At 52.7% G+C, this 13,844-nt stretch overlaps 1 protein-coding gene across 1 annotated transcript in view; it reads left to right on the top strand.

Annotated features, from left to right (window-relative positions):
• Positions 1-7,256: 7,256 nt before the first annotated feature.
• The window catches only part of LOC134339113 (C-Jun-amino-terminal kinase-interacting protein 3-like), a 74,445-nt gene continuing 67,857 nt past the window's right edge, over positions 7,257-13,844 (top strand). Inside the window, 6 exon segments of the mRNA XM_063035436.1 lie at positions 7,257-7,427; positions 7,429-7,451; positions 8,653-8,930; positions 9,481-9,601; positions 11,616-11,686; positions 13,146-13,231. Of these exon segments, the coding sequence (XP_062891506.1) occupies positions 7,303-7,427; positions 7,429-7,451; positions 8,653-8,930; positions 9,481-9,601; positions 11,616-11,686; positions 13,146-13,231 (704 nt within the window). The 5' untranslated portion in view covers positions 7,257-7,302.

The raw sequence follows: 13,844 nt of genomic DNA, 5'->3' as shown, positions 1-13,844 counted from the left end.
GAGGGGGAGGGGAGAGGGGGGGAGGGGAGAGGAGGGGGAGGGGAGAGGGAGGGGGAGGGGAGAGGGAGGGGGAGGGGAGAGGGAGAGGGAGGGGAGGGGAGAGGGAGAGGAGGGGGAGAGGAGAGGGAGGGGGAGAGGAGGGGGAGGGGAGGGGGAGAGGGGAGGGGAGAGGAGGGGGAGGGGTAGGGGAGGAGTGAGGTGGAGGGGGGGAGAGGAGGGGGAGGGGTAGGGGAGGAGTGAGGTGGAGGGGTAGGGGAGGAGGGGGAGGAGGGAGGGGAGGGGAGAGGAGGGGGAGGGGAGGAGTGAGGTGGAGGGGGAGGGGAGAGGAGGGGGAGGGGAGGAGTGAGGTGGAGGGGTAGGGGAGGAGGGGGAGGTGGGGGGGAGGGGGAGAGGGAGAGGAGGGGAGAGGAGAGGAGGGGAGAGGAAAGGGGAGGGGAAAGGGAGAGGGGGAGGGGAAAGGGAGAGGGGGAGGAGTGGTGAGGGTGAGGGGGAGGGGAGGGGTGAGGGGGAGAGGTAGGGGAGGAGGGGGAGAGGAGAGGGAGAGGAGGGGGAGGGGAGAGGGGGAGGAGGGGGAGGGGGAGAGGAAAGGGAGAGGAGGAGAGAGGAAAGGGAGAGGAGGGGGAGGGGAGAGGGTGGGAGGGAGAGGAGGGGGGGAGAGGAAAGGGAGAGGAGGGGGAGGGGAGAGGGTGGGAGGGAGGGGAGGGGGAGAGGAGTAGGAGGAGGGGGAGGGGAGAGGAAAGGGAGAGGAGGAGGAGGGGGAGGGGAGAGGAGGGAGAGGGGAGAGGAGGGGAGGGAGAGGAGGGAGAGGGGAGAGGAGGGGGAGGGGAAAGGGAGAGGGGGAGGGGAGAGGGTGGGAGGGAGAGGAGGGGGGGGAGAGGAAAGGGAGAGGAGGGGGAGGGGAGAGGGTGGGAGGGAGGGGAGGGGGAGAGGAGTAGGAGGAGGGGGAGGGGAGAGGAAAGGGAGAGGAGGGGAGAGGAGGGAGAGGGGAGAGGAGGGAGAGGGGAGAGGAGGGGGAGGGGAAAGGGAGAGGGGGAGGGGAAAGGGAGAGGAGGAGGGAGGAGGAGAGGAGGGAGGAGGAGGAGAGGAGGGGGAGGGGTGAGGAAGAGGAGGGGAGGGGGAGGGGTGAGGAAGAGGAGGGGAGGGGGAGGGGTGAGGAAGAGGAGGGGGAGGGGGAGGGGAGAGGAGGGGGAGGAGGAGAGGGGGAGGGGAGAGGGGGAGGAGGAGAGGGGGAGGAGGAGAGGGGGAGGGGAGAGGGGGAGGAGGAGAGGGGGAGGGGAGAGGGGGAGGAGGAGAGGGGGAGGGATGGGAGAGGGGAGGAGGAGGGGGAAAGGAGGGGAGAGGGGAGGAGGAGGAAGAGGGGGAGGGGGAGAGGAGGGGAGAGGGGAGGGGAGAGGAGGAGGAGAGGGAGAGGAGGGGAGAGTGGGAGGGGGAGGGGTGAGGAGGGGAGGGGAGAGATGGGGAAAGGAAGGGGGAGAGGAGGGGGAGGGGAGGGGAGGAGGAGGGGGAGAGGAAGGGGGAGGGTGGAGGAGGGGAGGGGGAGAGATGGGGAAAGAGGGGAGGGGGAGAGAAGGGGAGAAGAGGTGGAGAGAAGAGGGGGAGGGGAAGGAAGGAGAGAAGAGAGGGAGGGGAAGGAAGGGGAGAAGAGAGGAGGAGGGGAAGGGAGAGGAGGGGAAGGAAGGGGAGAAGAGGGGGAGGGGGAGAGAAGGGGAGAAGAGGGTGAGGGGAAGGACGGGGAGAAGAGGGGAGGAGAGGGAAGGGGAGAAGAGGGGGAGAGAAGGGGAGGGGAAGGAAGGGGGAAAGAAGGGGAGGAGAGGGAAGGGGAGAAGAGGGGGAGAGAAGGGGAGGGGAAGGAAGGGGAAAGAAGGGGAGAAGAGGGGAGGGGAAGGAAGGGGAGGAGAAGAGGGGGAGGGGAGTAGAGGGGGAGGGGAGGAAAGAAGAGGAGAAAGGGAGGGGAGAGGAGAGGAAGGAAGGGGGAGAGAAGGGGAGAAGAGGGGGAGGGGAAGGAAGGGGAGAAGAGGGGGAGAGGAGGGGAAGGAGGGGAGGGGAGAAGAGGGGAAAGGTAGGAGAGCAGGGGGAGGGGAGAGGAGGGAGGGGTGGGAGGAAGAGGAGGAGAGGAGTGAGGGGAGAGACAACAGACAATAGGTGCAAGAGTAGGCCATTCGGCCCTTCAAGCTAGCACTGCCATTCACTGTGATCATGGCTGATCAACCACAATCAGTACCCTTTTCCTGCCTTCTCCCCATATCCCTTCACTCCACTATCTTTAAGAGCTCTATCTAACTCTTTTTTTGAAAGAATCCAGAGAATTGGCCTCCACTGCCTTCTGAGACAGAGCATTCCACAGATCCACAATCCTCTGTGTGAAAAAGTTTTTCCTCAACTCCATTCTAAATGGTCTACCCCTTTTTCTTAACTGTGGTCTCTGGTTCTGGACTCCCCCAACATCGGGAACATGTTTCCTGCCTCTAGTGTGTCCAATCCCTTAATAATCTTATATGTTTCAATCAGATCCCCTCTCATCCTTCTAAATTCGAGAGTAGACAAGCCCAGTTGCTCCAATCTTTCAACATATGACTGTCCCGCCATCCTGGGAATTAACCTCGTGAACCTACACTGCACTCCCTCAATAGCAAGAATGTCCTTCCTCAAATTTGGAGACCAAAACTGCACCCAGTACTCCTGGTGGGGTCTCACCAGGGCCCCGTGCAACTGCAGAGGACTTCTTTACTCCTATACTCAACTCCCCTTGTTATGAAGGCCAACATGCCATTAGCTTTCTTCACTGCCTGCTGTACCTGTATGCTTACTTTCAGTGACTGATGAACAAGGACACCTAGATCTCATTGTACTTCCCCTCTTCCTAACTTGACACCATTCAGATAGTAATCTGCCTTCCTGTTCTTTCCACCAAAGTGGATAACCTCACATTTATCCACATTAAACTGCATTTGCCATGCATCTGCCCACTCACCCAACTTGTCCAAGTTCACAACAGGGGGATGGGAACAAGTGCAGAGAGACAGAGGGGTGTAAAATGAGGATAGAAGCAAAAAGTAGTAAAGTGAAGAGTAAAAGTGGCAGGCTGGCAAATCCAGGGCAAAAATCAAAAAGGGCCACTTTTCAGCATAATTGTATAAAGGCTAAGAGTGTTGTAAAAGCAAACCTGAAGGCTTTGTGTGTCAATGCAAGGAGCATTCATAACAAGGTGGATGAATTAAAAGTGCAGATTGTTATTAATGAATATGATATAGTTGGGATCACAGAGACATGGCTCCAGGGTAACCAAGGATGGGAGCTCAACATTCAGGGATATTCAATATTCAGGAGGGATAGGCATGAAAGAAAAGGAGATGGGGTAGCATTGCTGGTTAGAGAGGAGATTAACGCAATAGAAAGGAAGGACATTAGCTGGGAGGATGTGGAATCGATATGGGTAGAGCTGCATAACACTAAGGGGCAGAAGACGCTGGTGGGAGTTGTGTACAGGCCACCTAACAGTAGTAGTGAGGTTGGGGATGGCATTAAACAGGAAATTAGAAAAGTGTGCAATAAAGGAACAGCAGTTATAATGGGTGACTTCAATCTACATATAGGTTGGGTGAAGCAAATGGTAAGGGTGCTGAGGAAGAGGATTTCTTGGAATGTATGCGGGCTGGTTCCTTTGAACCAACATGTCGAGGAACCAACTAGAGAGCAGGCTATTCTAGACTGGGTATTGAGCAATGAGGAAGGGTTAATTAGCAATCTTGTCGTGAGAGGCCCCTTGGGTAAGAGTGACCATGATATGGTGGAATTCTTCATTAAGATGGAGAGTGACATAGTTAATTCAGAAACAAAGGTTCTGAACTTAAAGAGGGGTAACTTTGAAGGTATGAGATGTGAATTAGCTAAGATAGACTGGCAAATGATACTTAAAGGGTTGACGGTGGATATGCAATGGCAAGCATTTAAAGATCGCATGGATGAACTACAACAATTGTTCATCCCAGTTTCGCAAAAGAATAAATCCGGGAAGGTAGTGCACCCATGGCTGACAATGAAAATTAGGGATAGTATCAATTCCAAAGAAGAAGCATACAAATTAGCCAGAAAAAGTGGCTCACCTGAGGACTGGGAGAAATTCAGAGTTCAGCAGAGGAGGACAAAGGGCTTAATTAGGAAGGGGAAAAAAGATTATGAGAGAAAACTAGCAGGGAACATAAAAACTGACTGTAAAAGCTTTTATAGATATGTGAAAAGAAAAAGATTGGTTAAGACAAATGTAGGTCCCCTACAGACAGAAACAGGTGAATTGATTATGGGGAGCAAGGACATGGCAGACCGATTGAATAACTACTTTGGTTCTGTCTTCACTGAGGAGGACATAAATAATCTTCCGGAAATGGTAGGGGACAGAGGGTCTAGTGAAATGGAGGAACTGGGGGAAATACATGTTAGTAGGGAAGTGGTGTTAGGTAAATTGAAGGGATTAAAGGCAGATAAGTCTCCAGGGCCAGATGGTCTGCATCCCAGAGTGCTTAAGGAAGTAGCCCAAGAAATAGTGGATGCATTAGTGATAATTTTTCAGAACTCTTTCGATTCAGGACTAGTTCCTGAGGATTGGAGGGTGGCTAATGTAACCCTGCTTTTTAGAAAAGGAGGGAGAGAGAAACCGGGGAATTATAGACCGGTTAGCCTAACGTCGGTGGTGGGGAAAATGCTAGAGTCAGTTATCAAAGATGTGATAACAGCACATTTGGAAAGCGGTGAAATCATCGAACAAAGTCAGCATGGATTTGTGAAAGGAAAATCATGTCTGACGAATCTCATAGAATTTTTTGAGGATGTAAGTAGTAGAGTGGATAGGGGAGAACCAGTGGATGTGGTATATTTGGATTTTCAAAAGGCTTTTGACAAGGTCCCACACAGGAGATTAGTGTGCAAACTTAAAGCACACAGTACTGGGGGTAAGGTATTGATGTGAATAGAGAATTGGTTGGCAGACAGGAAGCAAAGAGTGGGAATAAACAGGACCTTTTCAGAATGGCAGGCAGTGACTAGTGGGGTACCGCAAGGCTCAGTGCTGGGACCCCAGTTGTTTACAATATATATTAATGACTTGGATGAGGGAATTAAATGCAGCATCTCCAAGTTTGCGGATGACACAAAGCTGGGTGGCAGTGTTAGCTGTGAGGAGGATGCTAAGAGGATGCAGGGTGACTTGGATAGGTTAGATGAGTGGGCAAATTCATGGCAGATGCGATTTAATGTGGATAAATGTGAGGTTATCCACTTTGGTGGCAAAAACAGGAAAACAGGTTATTATCTGAATGGTGGCCGATTAGGAAAAGTGGAGGTGCAACGAGACCTGGGTGTCATTATACACCAATCATTGAAAGTGGGCATGCAGGTACAGCAGGCGGTGAAAAAGGCGAATGGTATGCTGGCATTCATAGCAAGAGGATTCAAGTACAGGAGCAGGGAGGTACTACTGCAGTTGTACAAGGCCTTGGTGAGACCACACCTGGAGTATTGTGTGCAGTTTTGGTCCCCTAATCTGAGGAAAGACATCCTTGCCATAGAGGGAGTACAAACAGGGTTCACCACATTGATTCCTGGGATGGCAGGACTTTCATATGATGAAAGACTGGATGAACTGGGCTTGTACTCGTTGGAATTTCGAAGATTGAGGGGGTATCTTATTGAAACATATAAAATTCTAAAGGGATTGGACAGGCTAGTTGCAGGAAGATTGCTCCCGATGTTGGGGAAGTCCAGAGCAAGGGGTCACCATTTGAGGATAAAGGCGAAGCCTTTTAGGACCGAGATTAGGAAAAACTTGTTCACACAGAGAGTGGTGAATCTGTGGAATTCTCTGCCACAGGAAACAGTTGAGGCCAGTTCATTGTCTATACTTAAGAGGGAGTAAGATATGGCCCTTGTGGCTCAAGGGATCAGGGGGTATGGAGGGAAGGCTGGTGCAGGGTTCTGAGTTGGATGATCAGCCATGATCATACTGAATGGTGGTGCAGGCTCGAAGGGCCAAATGGCCTACTCCTGCACCTATTTTCTATGTTTCTAAACATCCTCCTCCCATTTCACACTGTCACCCAGCTTATGTCATCTGCAAATTTGCTAATGTTACTTTTAATTCCTTCATCTAAATCGTTAATGTATATTGTAAATAGCTGCGGTCCCAGCACCGAGCCTTGCGGTACCCCACTAGTCACTGCCTGCCATTCTGAAAGGGACCCGTTAATCCCTACTCTTTGTTTCCTGTCTGCCAACCAATTTTCTACCATGTCAGTACCCTACCCCCAATACCATGTGCTCTAATTTTCCAACTGACCACCTAAAGGAGGGGGAGGGGAGACTGGGAGGAGGGTGGAGGGGAAGGGAGTAGAGGAGGGGAAAGGGTATGGAAGAGGGGGCGAAGGGGAGGTAGAGAGTGGAGGAGGAGGGCGAAGGGGAGGTGGGGAGAGGTGGAGGGGAGGAGGGAGAGGAGAGGGGATGGGGAAGAAGGAGGAGGGGAGAGGTGGAGGAGGAGTGGAGGTGTTGGGAAGGGGATGGGGAAGGGAGTGGGGGAGGAGGAGGAGGGGAGAGGGGAAGTGGAGGGGGAGAGAGGTGGAAAGGTGGAGGGGAGGGGTAGGGAGGAGGGAGAGGAGGAAGGGGATGGGAGGAGGGAGGAGGAGGGATGGGGAGAGGGGGTAGAGGGGAGGGGAGAGGGGAGGAGTTGAGAAGCAGAGGTGGGAGGGTGGAGGTAGGGGGAAGGGAGAATGGGGTAGGGAATGAGGGTGAAAGGGAATGGGAAGAGTGTGATGGGGAGGGCTGAGGAAGGAGAGGGGTGGGATGGCGGGATTAGAGGTGGAAGAGAAGAAGGAGTGAATGGGGAGGAGAGGATGAGCTGGAGAGGGGAGGGTGGAGAAGGGGTGAGGGGGAGAGGAGGTGGGTGGGAAGAAGGGGAAGAGGTAGAGGCTGAGGTGGAGGTTTGGGATGAGAGGTGAGTGAAGAGGAGAGAATGAGGTGGGAGGGGAGGAGTGGGAAGGGGGGGATGAGTGGGGGGAGGGGAGGGTTGAGGCAGTGGCAGCGGGTGGAGGGGAAGGGGAGAGGTGGAGGGGAAAGGAGTGGGAGGGGTTGGGAAGGGTGAGGGGAATGGGCGAGGGAAGGGAAAGGAGGAGATGTGCAGAGAGAGAGGGTTTGAGGAGTGAGTGGGAAGTAGAGCTGTTGAGAGGGAGCTGTGGAAAGTGAAGGGTGGAGAGATTTGATGGAGGGTGGGGAAAGGAGGGAGGGAGCTCCCTCATATTAGCCACTTCTGCCTTGGGAATGTCTCCAGCTGTCCTGTCGGTCTCTGCCTCTTATCATCTTGTACACCTCCATCAAGTCACCTCTCATCCTCCTTCACCCCAGAGAGAAAAGCCCCAGCTCACTCAGCCTTTCCTCATCAGACACACTAAAATCCAGGTGGCATGCTGGTAAACCTCCCTCCCTGAGAACACAATATACCGAGTATTCTTTAACCAGAGTTCTATAGAGATGCAACATTACCCTGCAGCTCTTCATCTCAGTCCCACCATTAACAAAGACCAATGCACCATACAGCTTCATAACCACCTCAGCTTCCATGGAAACTCTGTGGGACCTCTGGATGTGGACCACAAGATCTCTCTGTTCCTCTGTTCAGAATCCGGCCACTAATCCTGTGTTCTGCTTTCAACTGCGACCTTCTAAAATGAATCTCCTCACACTTCTCCAGCTTGAACCTCATGCGGAGAGAGGTTCCTGTTCCTTGGAGCAGTCCTGGTCACCCTGCTGTAGGTGACAGCCATTGAGCTGGAAAGAGTGCCGAGGAGATTTACACAGATGTTGCCAGGACGTGAGGGAGAGAGGTTGGGCAGGTTGGGACTTTATTCCTTGGAGCGTCGCAGACGGAGAGATGACTTTACAGAGGAGTATATAGCCAGAGAGGCACAGATAGGGTGAATGTGCACAGTCTTCCCCAGGGTGGGGGAATGGGGAACCAGAGGGCACAGGGTTAAGGTGAGAGAGGGAAATTTAACAGGAATTTTTTCACCCAGGGAGTGGTTAGTCTATGAACGAGCTGCCAGAGGAAGTGGTTGAGGCTGGTACATTAACAACATTTAAAAGGCACTCGGACAGGTACGTAGACAGGAAAGATTTAGAGGGATACGGGGCAAACACCAACAGATGGGACTGGCTTGGATGGGAAGTGGGTAAGGGGCGGGTTGGGTCAAAGGGCTGTTTTTGTGGTGTAGGACTCACTGAAGTGGAAATTTCAGCACAACTTCAGCAACCTCCCTCAGGAAATACAGGACAGGAGATGCAACACAACGGCAGGTTGCCACACTGTGTGTCATTACACTGGGGAGGGGTACAGAGAGGGAGACAATGGAGGATGGGAGGGGAAAGGAAGAGAAAGTAGGTGAAATAGAGAGAGGGAAAAATAGCCTTGTATAATATCGCCTTTCTACCCTGCCCCCTCCGTTCCTCCTCTCTCACCCCTCCGTCCCCCCACCTTCCACTCCCTCACTCCTATCCTTTCACCCCACTCCAACCCCTCCCTTCCTCTCCCTTCCTCTCCCTTCCTCTCCCTTCCTCTCCCTTCCTCTCCCTCCCTCCATCCCACACACCCTCTCTCTCATCCTCCCCCTCCAGTCATGTCGGGTGACCCTCCCCCTCCAGAGGGCTTTGATGATCTGGTGTCTGGGCTGGCAGGTGGTCTGTATGCCGAGTTGAGACGGCTGGTGTCTGTCTATGGCGAGTCCAGCGTCTCCTCCCTCGTGCCCCTGGCCATCTCCACCCTCGAGAGCCTCCAGGACGTCTGTGCTCAGGGACGGGAGCAGCAGGCTGAGCTTGGCTCGGCCCGACAGGAGGCCCAGCTTGCCCTTGCCCAACTGCAGAGCGAGCGGGAGCGGAGAAAGGAAGCTGAGGAGGTGAGGAGCGATCTTCACCCTGTGTCTGACCCCGGGAGTGTGTGATGGGACGGTGTGGAGGGAGATTCACTCTGTCTGACCCCGGGAGTGTGTGATGGGACGGTGTGGAGGGAGCTTCACTCTGTGTCTGACCCCGGGAGTGTGTGATGGGACAGTGTGGAGGGAGCTTCACTCTGTGTCTGACCCCAGGAGTGTGTGATGGGACGGTGTGGAGGGAGATTCACTCTGTGTCTGACCCCAGGAGTGTGTGATGGGACAGTGTGGAGGGAGCTTCACTCTGTCTGACCCCGGGAGTGTGTGATGGGACGGTGTGGAGGGAGATTCACTCTGTGTCTGACCCCAGGAGTGTGTGATGGGACGGTGTGGAGGGAGCTTCACTGTATGTCTGTCCCCGGGAGTGTGTGATGGGATGGTGTAGAGGGAGCTTCATTCTGTATTTGACCCTGGGGTGTGTGATGGGACAGTGTGGAGGGAGCTTCACTTTGTGTCTGACCCCGGGAGAGAGTGATGAGTCAGTATAGGAGTCTCACACTGTGTCCATCCTCAACAGAGATTCCTGGAACTTGAAGACTCATTTGAACAAGATCGGATGTCTTTGAAGTGGCAAATCAAATCAGCCCTCACACAGTACAGGCAGATGGAAGTGAAAGCTAGGTCCTATTCGGACACGAGTAAGTTTATTTCTGGAAGGGTTGAGAGGAGGGAGTACAGATGTTGGATGGCAGAGCGTGGAGATATCACTGTTTCTATAAAGTCCAGGGGATTCTGGTTAATTGGGACACTTTGGAAGCAGATTTTGACCCAATTAAGCAGCTGTGCCACTTTGCCAAAGTTTCATGGAAACATTTTAAAAAAGGTATTAAAATGAAACAAGCCACCATTTACGTATTTAAATGAAAAACAGAACAAATTAGAACATACGCCACAGGGATTGGTTTTGGGTCTGTTGTTGTTTGTCATCTATATCAGCAATAGGGATCATGTGGTTAACTGGAACAGCAAATTTGTGGATGGCACCAAGATTGTGGGTGTAGTGGACAGTGAGGAATGCTGTCATGGCTTGCGGAGGGATCTGGGTTAGCTGGAAAATTGGGCTGAAAATGGCAGATGGAATTTAATGCAGACAAGTGTAAGGTTTTGCACTTCAGTAGGACCAACCAGGGTAGGTCTTACACAGTGAACGATAGGGCAGTGAGGAGTGCTGTAGAACAAAGGGATCTGGGAATACAGGTCCATAATCCATTAAAAGTGGTGTCACAGGTAAGTAGGGTCATAAAGAAAGCTTTTGGCACATTGGCCTTCGTAGATAAAGATACTGAGTACAGGAGATGGGACGTTATGTTGAAGTTGATGAGGTTCAGTGGTTCAGTTTAACATCAGAGAATGTACAGTCTACAACCTGAAATTCTTATTCTTCATAGACATCCATGAAATAGAAAAAACACCAAAGAATGAACGGCAGAAAGCGTTAGAACCCCAACGCGTTCCCTCCCACCTCCCAGTACAGGCAGCAGCAAAAAATATCATCTCTTCCCCCCCCTTGCTCCGACAAATGCATCAACTTCCCACCACCTACCATGCAAGAAAAAGCAAAGCCCACAGAGACCATGATGCATCCCAACATCTCGACATCTCAGACAGGCTCTCTCACTCACTGACGAAGGACGGAGAGATATTGCTCCTGCCACAGCGAGACGGCAGACCTTGTTCAGCCACATCGCTTGTCTGAGTTCCCCAACTTGAGGACCAACAGTCTTTCACTTACCATCAAGAGAGAGAGATTGCTCGAGTGCAGGGGCCTCTGATGGCTGCGCACACCACCTGCTGGCTCGATGTTTCAATCTCCCACCACGCTTCGGTTGGTAAAACTGGCGAGGAATCAGGTTGTCCAGGCTCACAAATTTCAGTCCATGAAGAACCATAGTTCGAGCTGTAGCTGCAGATCAGAGACGCTGACAGGACCCCAGGCACCCTGAAGAGGAAAAAGAGACATGAGAAGAGGAAAAATAAACAGTTTCGTGGACAAACTGGAAAAAGTTGCCCGGGTCTGAAAAAACCTCTCGCGCCATCTTTTGGAGTATTGTGTGCAGTGCAGTTTTGGCCACCTCCCTAGAGGAAAGATATAAACAAGGTTTGAAGGAGTACAGAGAGAATTTACAAGGATGTTGCTGGGACTGGAGGACCAGAGTTATAAGGAAAGACTGAATAGGTGAGAACTTTATTCCCTAGAATGTAAAAGATTAAGGAGAGATTTGATGGAGGTATACAAAATTATGAGAGGTATAGATAGGGTAAATGCAAGCAGGCTTTTTCCACTGAGGTTGGCTGGGACTAGAACTAAAGGTCACGGGTTCAGGGTGAAAGGTGAAAAATTTAAGGGGAGCATGAAGGGAAACTGAGAAGGTTGTGAGAATTTGGAATAAGCTGTTAGTGAGCTTGATTTCAACATTTGAGAGAAGTTTGGATAAGTACGTGGATGGGAGGGGTATGAAGGCATGAGAACAGGGCGTAGGATTAAGAGGGGAAACCTGCTGGACAGGAGTGATGTTGGGGTTCCAGGTGACCTAGTGCCTCTGTGTACCACTGGACAGCGTGATGGTTTGTGAGGTAAAAGGAGGGGAGGGGTGCAAGGATGCAGGAATCTTGATCGGCTGAGCTCTCAACATCTCCTAACCCCACTGTCAGTCCTGCAGCTCGAGGAGGAGAAGAGGGCCATCGAGAAGGAGCACCAGAGACTGCAACAGAAACACAAGGCGGTGAGGCTCCCTGGGGACGGAGTGGGGCTTCAGGTCTCTTGGGTTCACAACAGAGAGATGTCCCTGCCCTGGGTCTGTGTTGGGGGTTCAGGTCCTGACTCTTCCCCCTCTCCCCCTCCCTCCCTTCATACCTACTAGCATTACATACCTCAATCCCTCTCCCCCATTCCTCTCAACCCTTCCTTCCTTCCTTCTCCCACTTCCTCTCCTTTTCCTCCGTTCGTCCATATCTCTCTCCAACCACCCCCGACCCACCCCCTCCACCCCCGTCCTCATCCGGCCCCACCTGCCCAGCCCCTCCTACTCTGGCCCCCCACACCTCCCTGGCCCTCGTCCTCCTCTCCCCTCCACCCCTCGTCCTCCACCCATTCCACTCTCCCTCTTACCCCCCCCCATGTCCCACCCCTCTCAGCACCCCCGTCCCCCGGCCTCACCCCTGCCCATCTGTATTGGAGGGGTCGTGACTGTCACGAGACAGCACTGCCCACTACCTGGTCGAAAGACATGCCACCTGCCAATCAAGGTTTGACCCTTCCTCGCCCATCAGTGCCCACCTAACCATTGGCCCCTTTAATTAGCTTTGTACTTGACCTTGAACAATTGGCCTTTATAATCAGCTTATCCCTGCTGGCACTGAGCCATTGGCCCCCCCCCCCGTGAATTACCTGGGTGGGGCTCATCAGCCCCGCTGCACTATAAAGGGTGCCACATACGCTTAACCCTTTCTCTTTTTTGCTACCTCCGAGGGACCACCCTGCCGTTGGTGAGTTGTGCATTGAATAGGGTTAGGGGTGTGGGTATTGTCCCTAATATCGTGAGAGCCATCCCTGCACAGAGTCAAGGGTGTCGGGTATCGTAATGACTTTTCCCTTGTTTGTGTGTGTGTACTTTGTTCCCACGCGATTTTATTAATTGTTTTATTGCTGATCCTACTACTGTAAATTGTGTGCGTGTTGCTTCTGTTGCCATTTTCCCACGTTTGCTTTCTGTAAATAAAATCCTTTACTACCAAGACTGTGTCCAGAGTCCTCGCCTTTGAGACCTATCGAATCTTGTTTCCTCACTTACAACACCATCTCCACCTCTCTGCAACTCCACCCTTTGTCGTCTCCCTCTCTCCACCCGTCCCCCTCCCTCCCCTCAATCTCTCCACTACTTCCCCACCCCCACGTCCAATTCCTTCCTTCTCCACCCATGAGATGGATTACAGATCTGGAAAGGAAATGAGGACCGGAGTTGTGGGATGGGGTCCCATTGGGAGTGAGGATGGTAGGTGTGAAGGAGAAGTGGGGGGGTCCAATTGGGAGTATGGACAGTGGGAGTCAATGGGAAGGGGTGGATCCCAGTGAGAGTCCAGATGGTGGGAGTGAATGGGAAGGGCTGGGGTCCCATCAGGAATGTGGGCTGTCAGATTAATCAGGAAGGGGTGGGGTCTCTCTCCCCACCCATGTTCCTACAGGCCCTGCAGACAGTTTGTGAACTGCGGTCCCAGATCCAACTGGAGGCTTCGCGATGCCCAACGCCCACCAGCCCCAACATCAAAAGGTCTGTTCTCATGGGTTACTGGGATTACAGGAGGGGTAGTGGCTGGTGGGGAGGAGAGTGGCAGCAAAGTGAAATGGCGGACGTACAACCAACCAGCTCTGGGTGGTCTCAACCATTAACAACCCTTGATAAGTTGGATGAAGAAGTAGAAAGGTGAGTTATTAAGTTTTCAGATGACACGAGGGTCTGTGGTGTTGTGGATAGTGGTTATGGGAAGTATGGTAGAACAGTAAAATGAAGAACCGCAATCTTGGGGAAAGGTCTCTGCCCCCCATGGGATCAAGAACAAGAGGGCCCAGGTTTAAGGCGAGAGGAGGAGAGAGATTTTATAGGGACCCAAGAGGCAACTTTTTCACCCAGAGGGTGGTCTGTCTATGGAACAAGCTGCCAGAGGAAGTGGTTAAGGCTGGAACATTGACAACATTTAAAAGGGACAGAGGGGCTGCAGTGTGTGAGGGTAGGACAGACACCATGAATGGTGAGGAGTGTTGAGGGACAGAGGAACTGCAGTGTACAAGGTGGGTAATGCACCGTGGATGGTGGAGAGTGTTGAGGAAGAGAGGGACCTCTGTGCACGTGGGTAAGACACACACTGTCAACAGCAGGGACCCTG

This window comes from Mobula hypostoma, chromosome 28, assembly GCF_963921235.1.
Source record: "Mobula hypostoma chromosome 28, sMobHyp1.1, whole genome shotgun sequence".
NCBI lineage: Eukaryota > Metazoa > Chordata > Chondrichthyes > Myliobatiformes > Myliobatidae > Mobula > Mobula hypostoma.
Note: the sequence above shows the minus strand (reverse complement) of the source record. Positions and strands in the feature narration are given on the sequence as shown.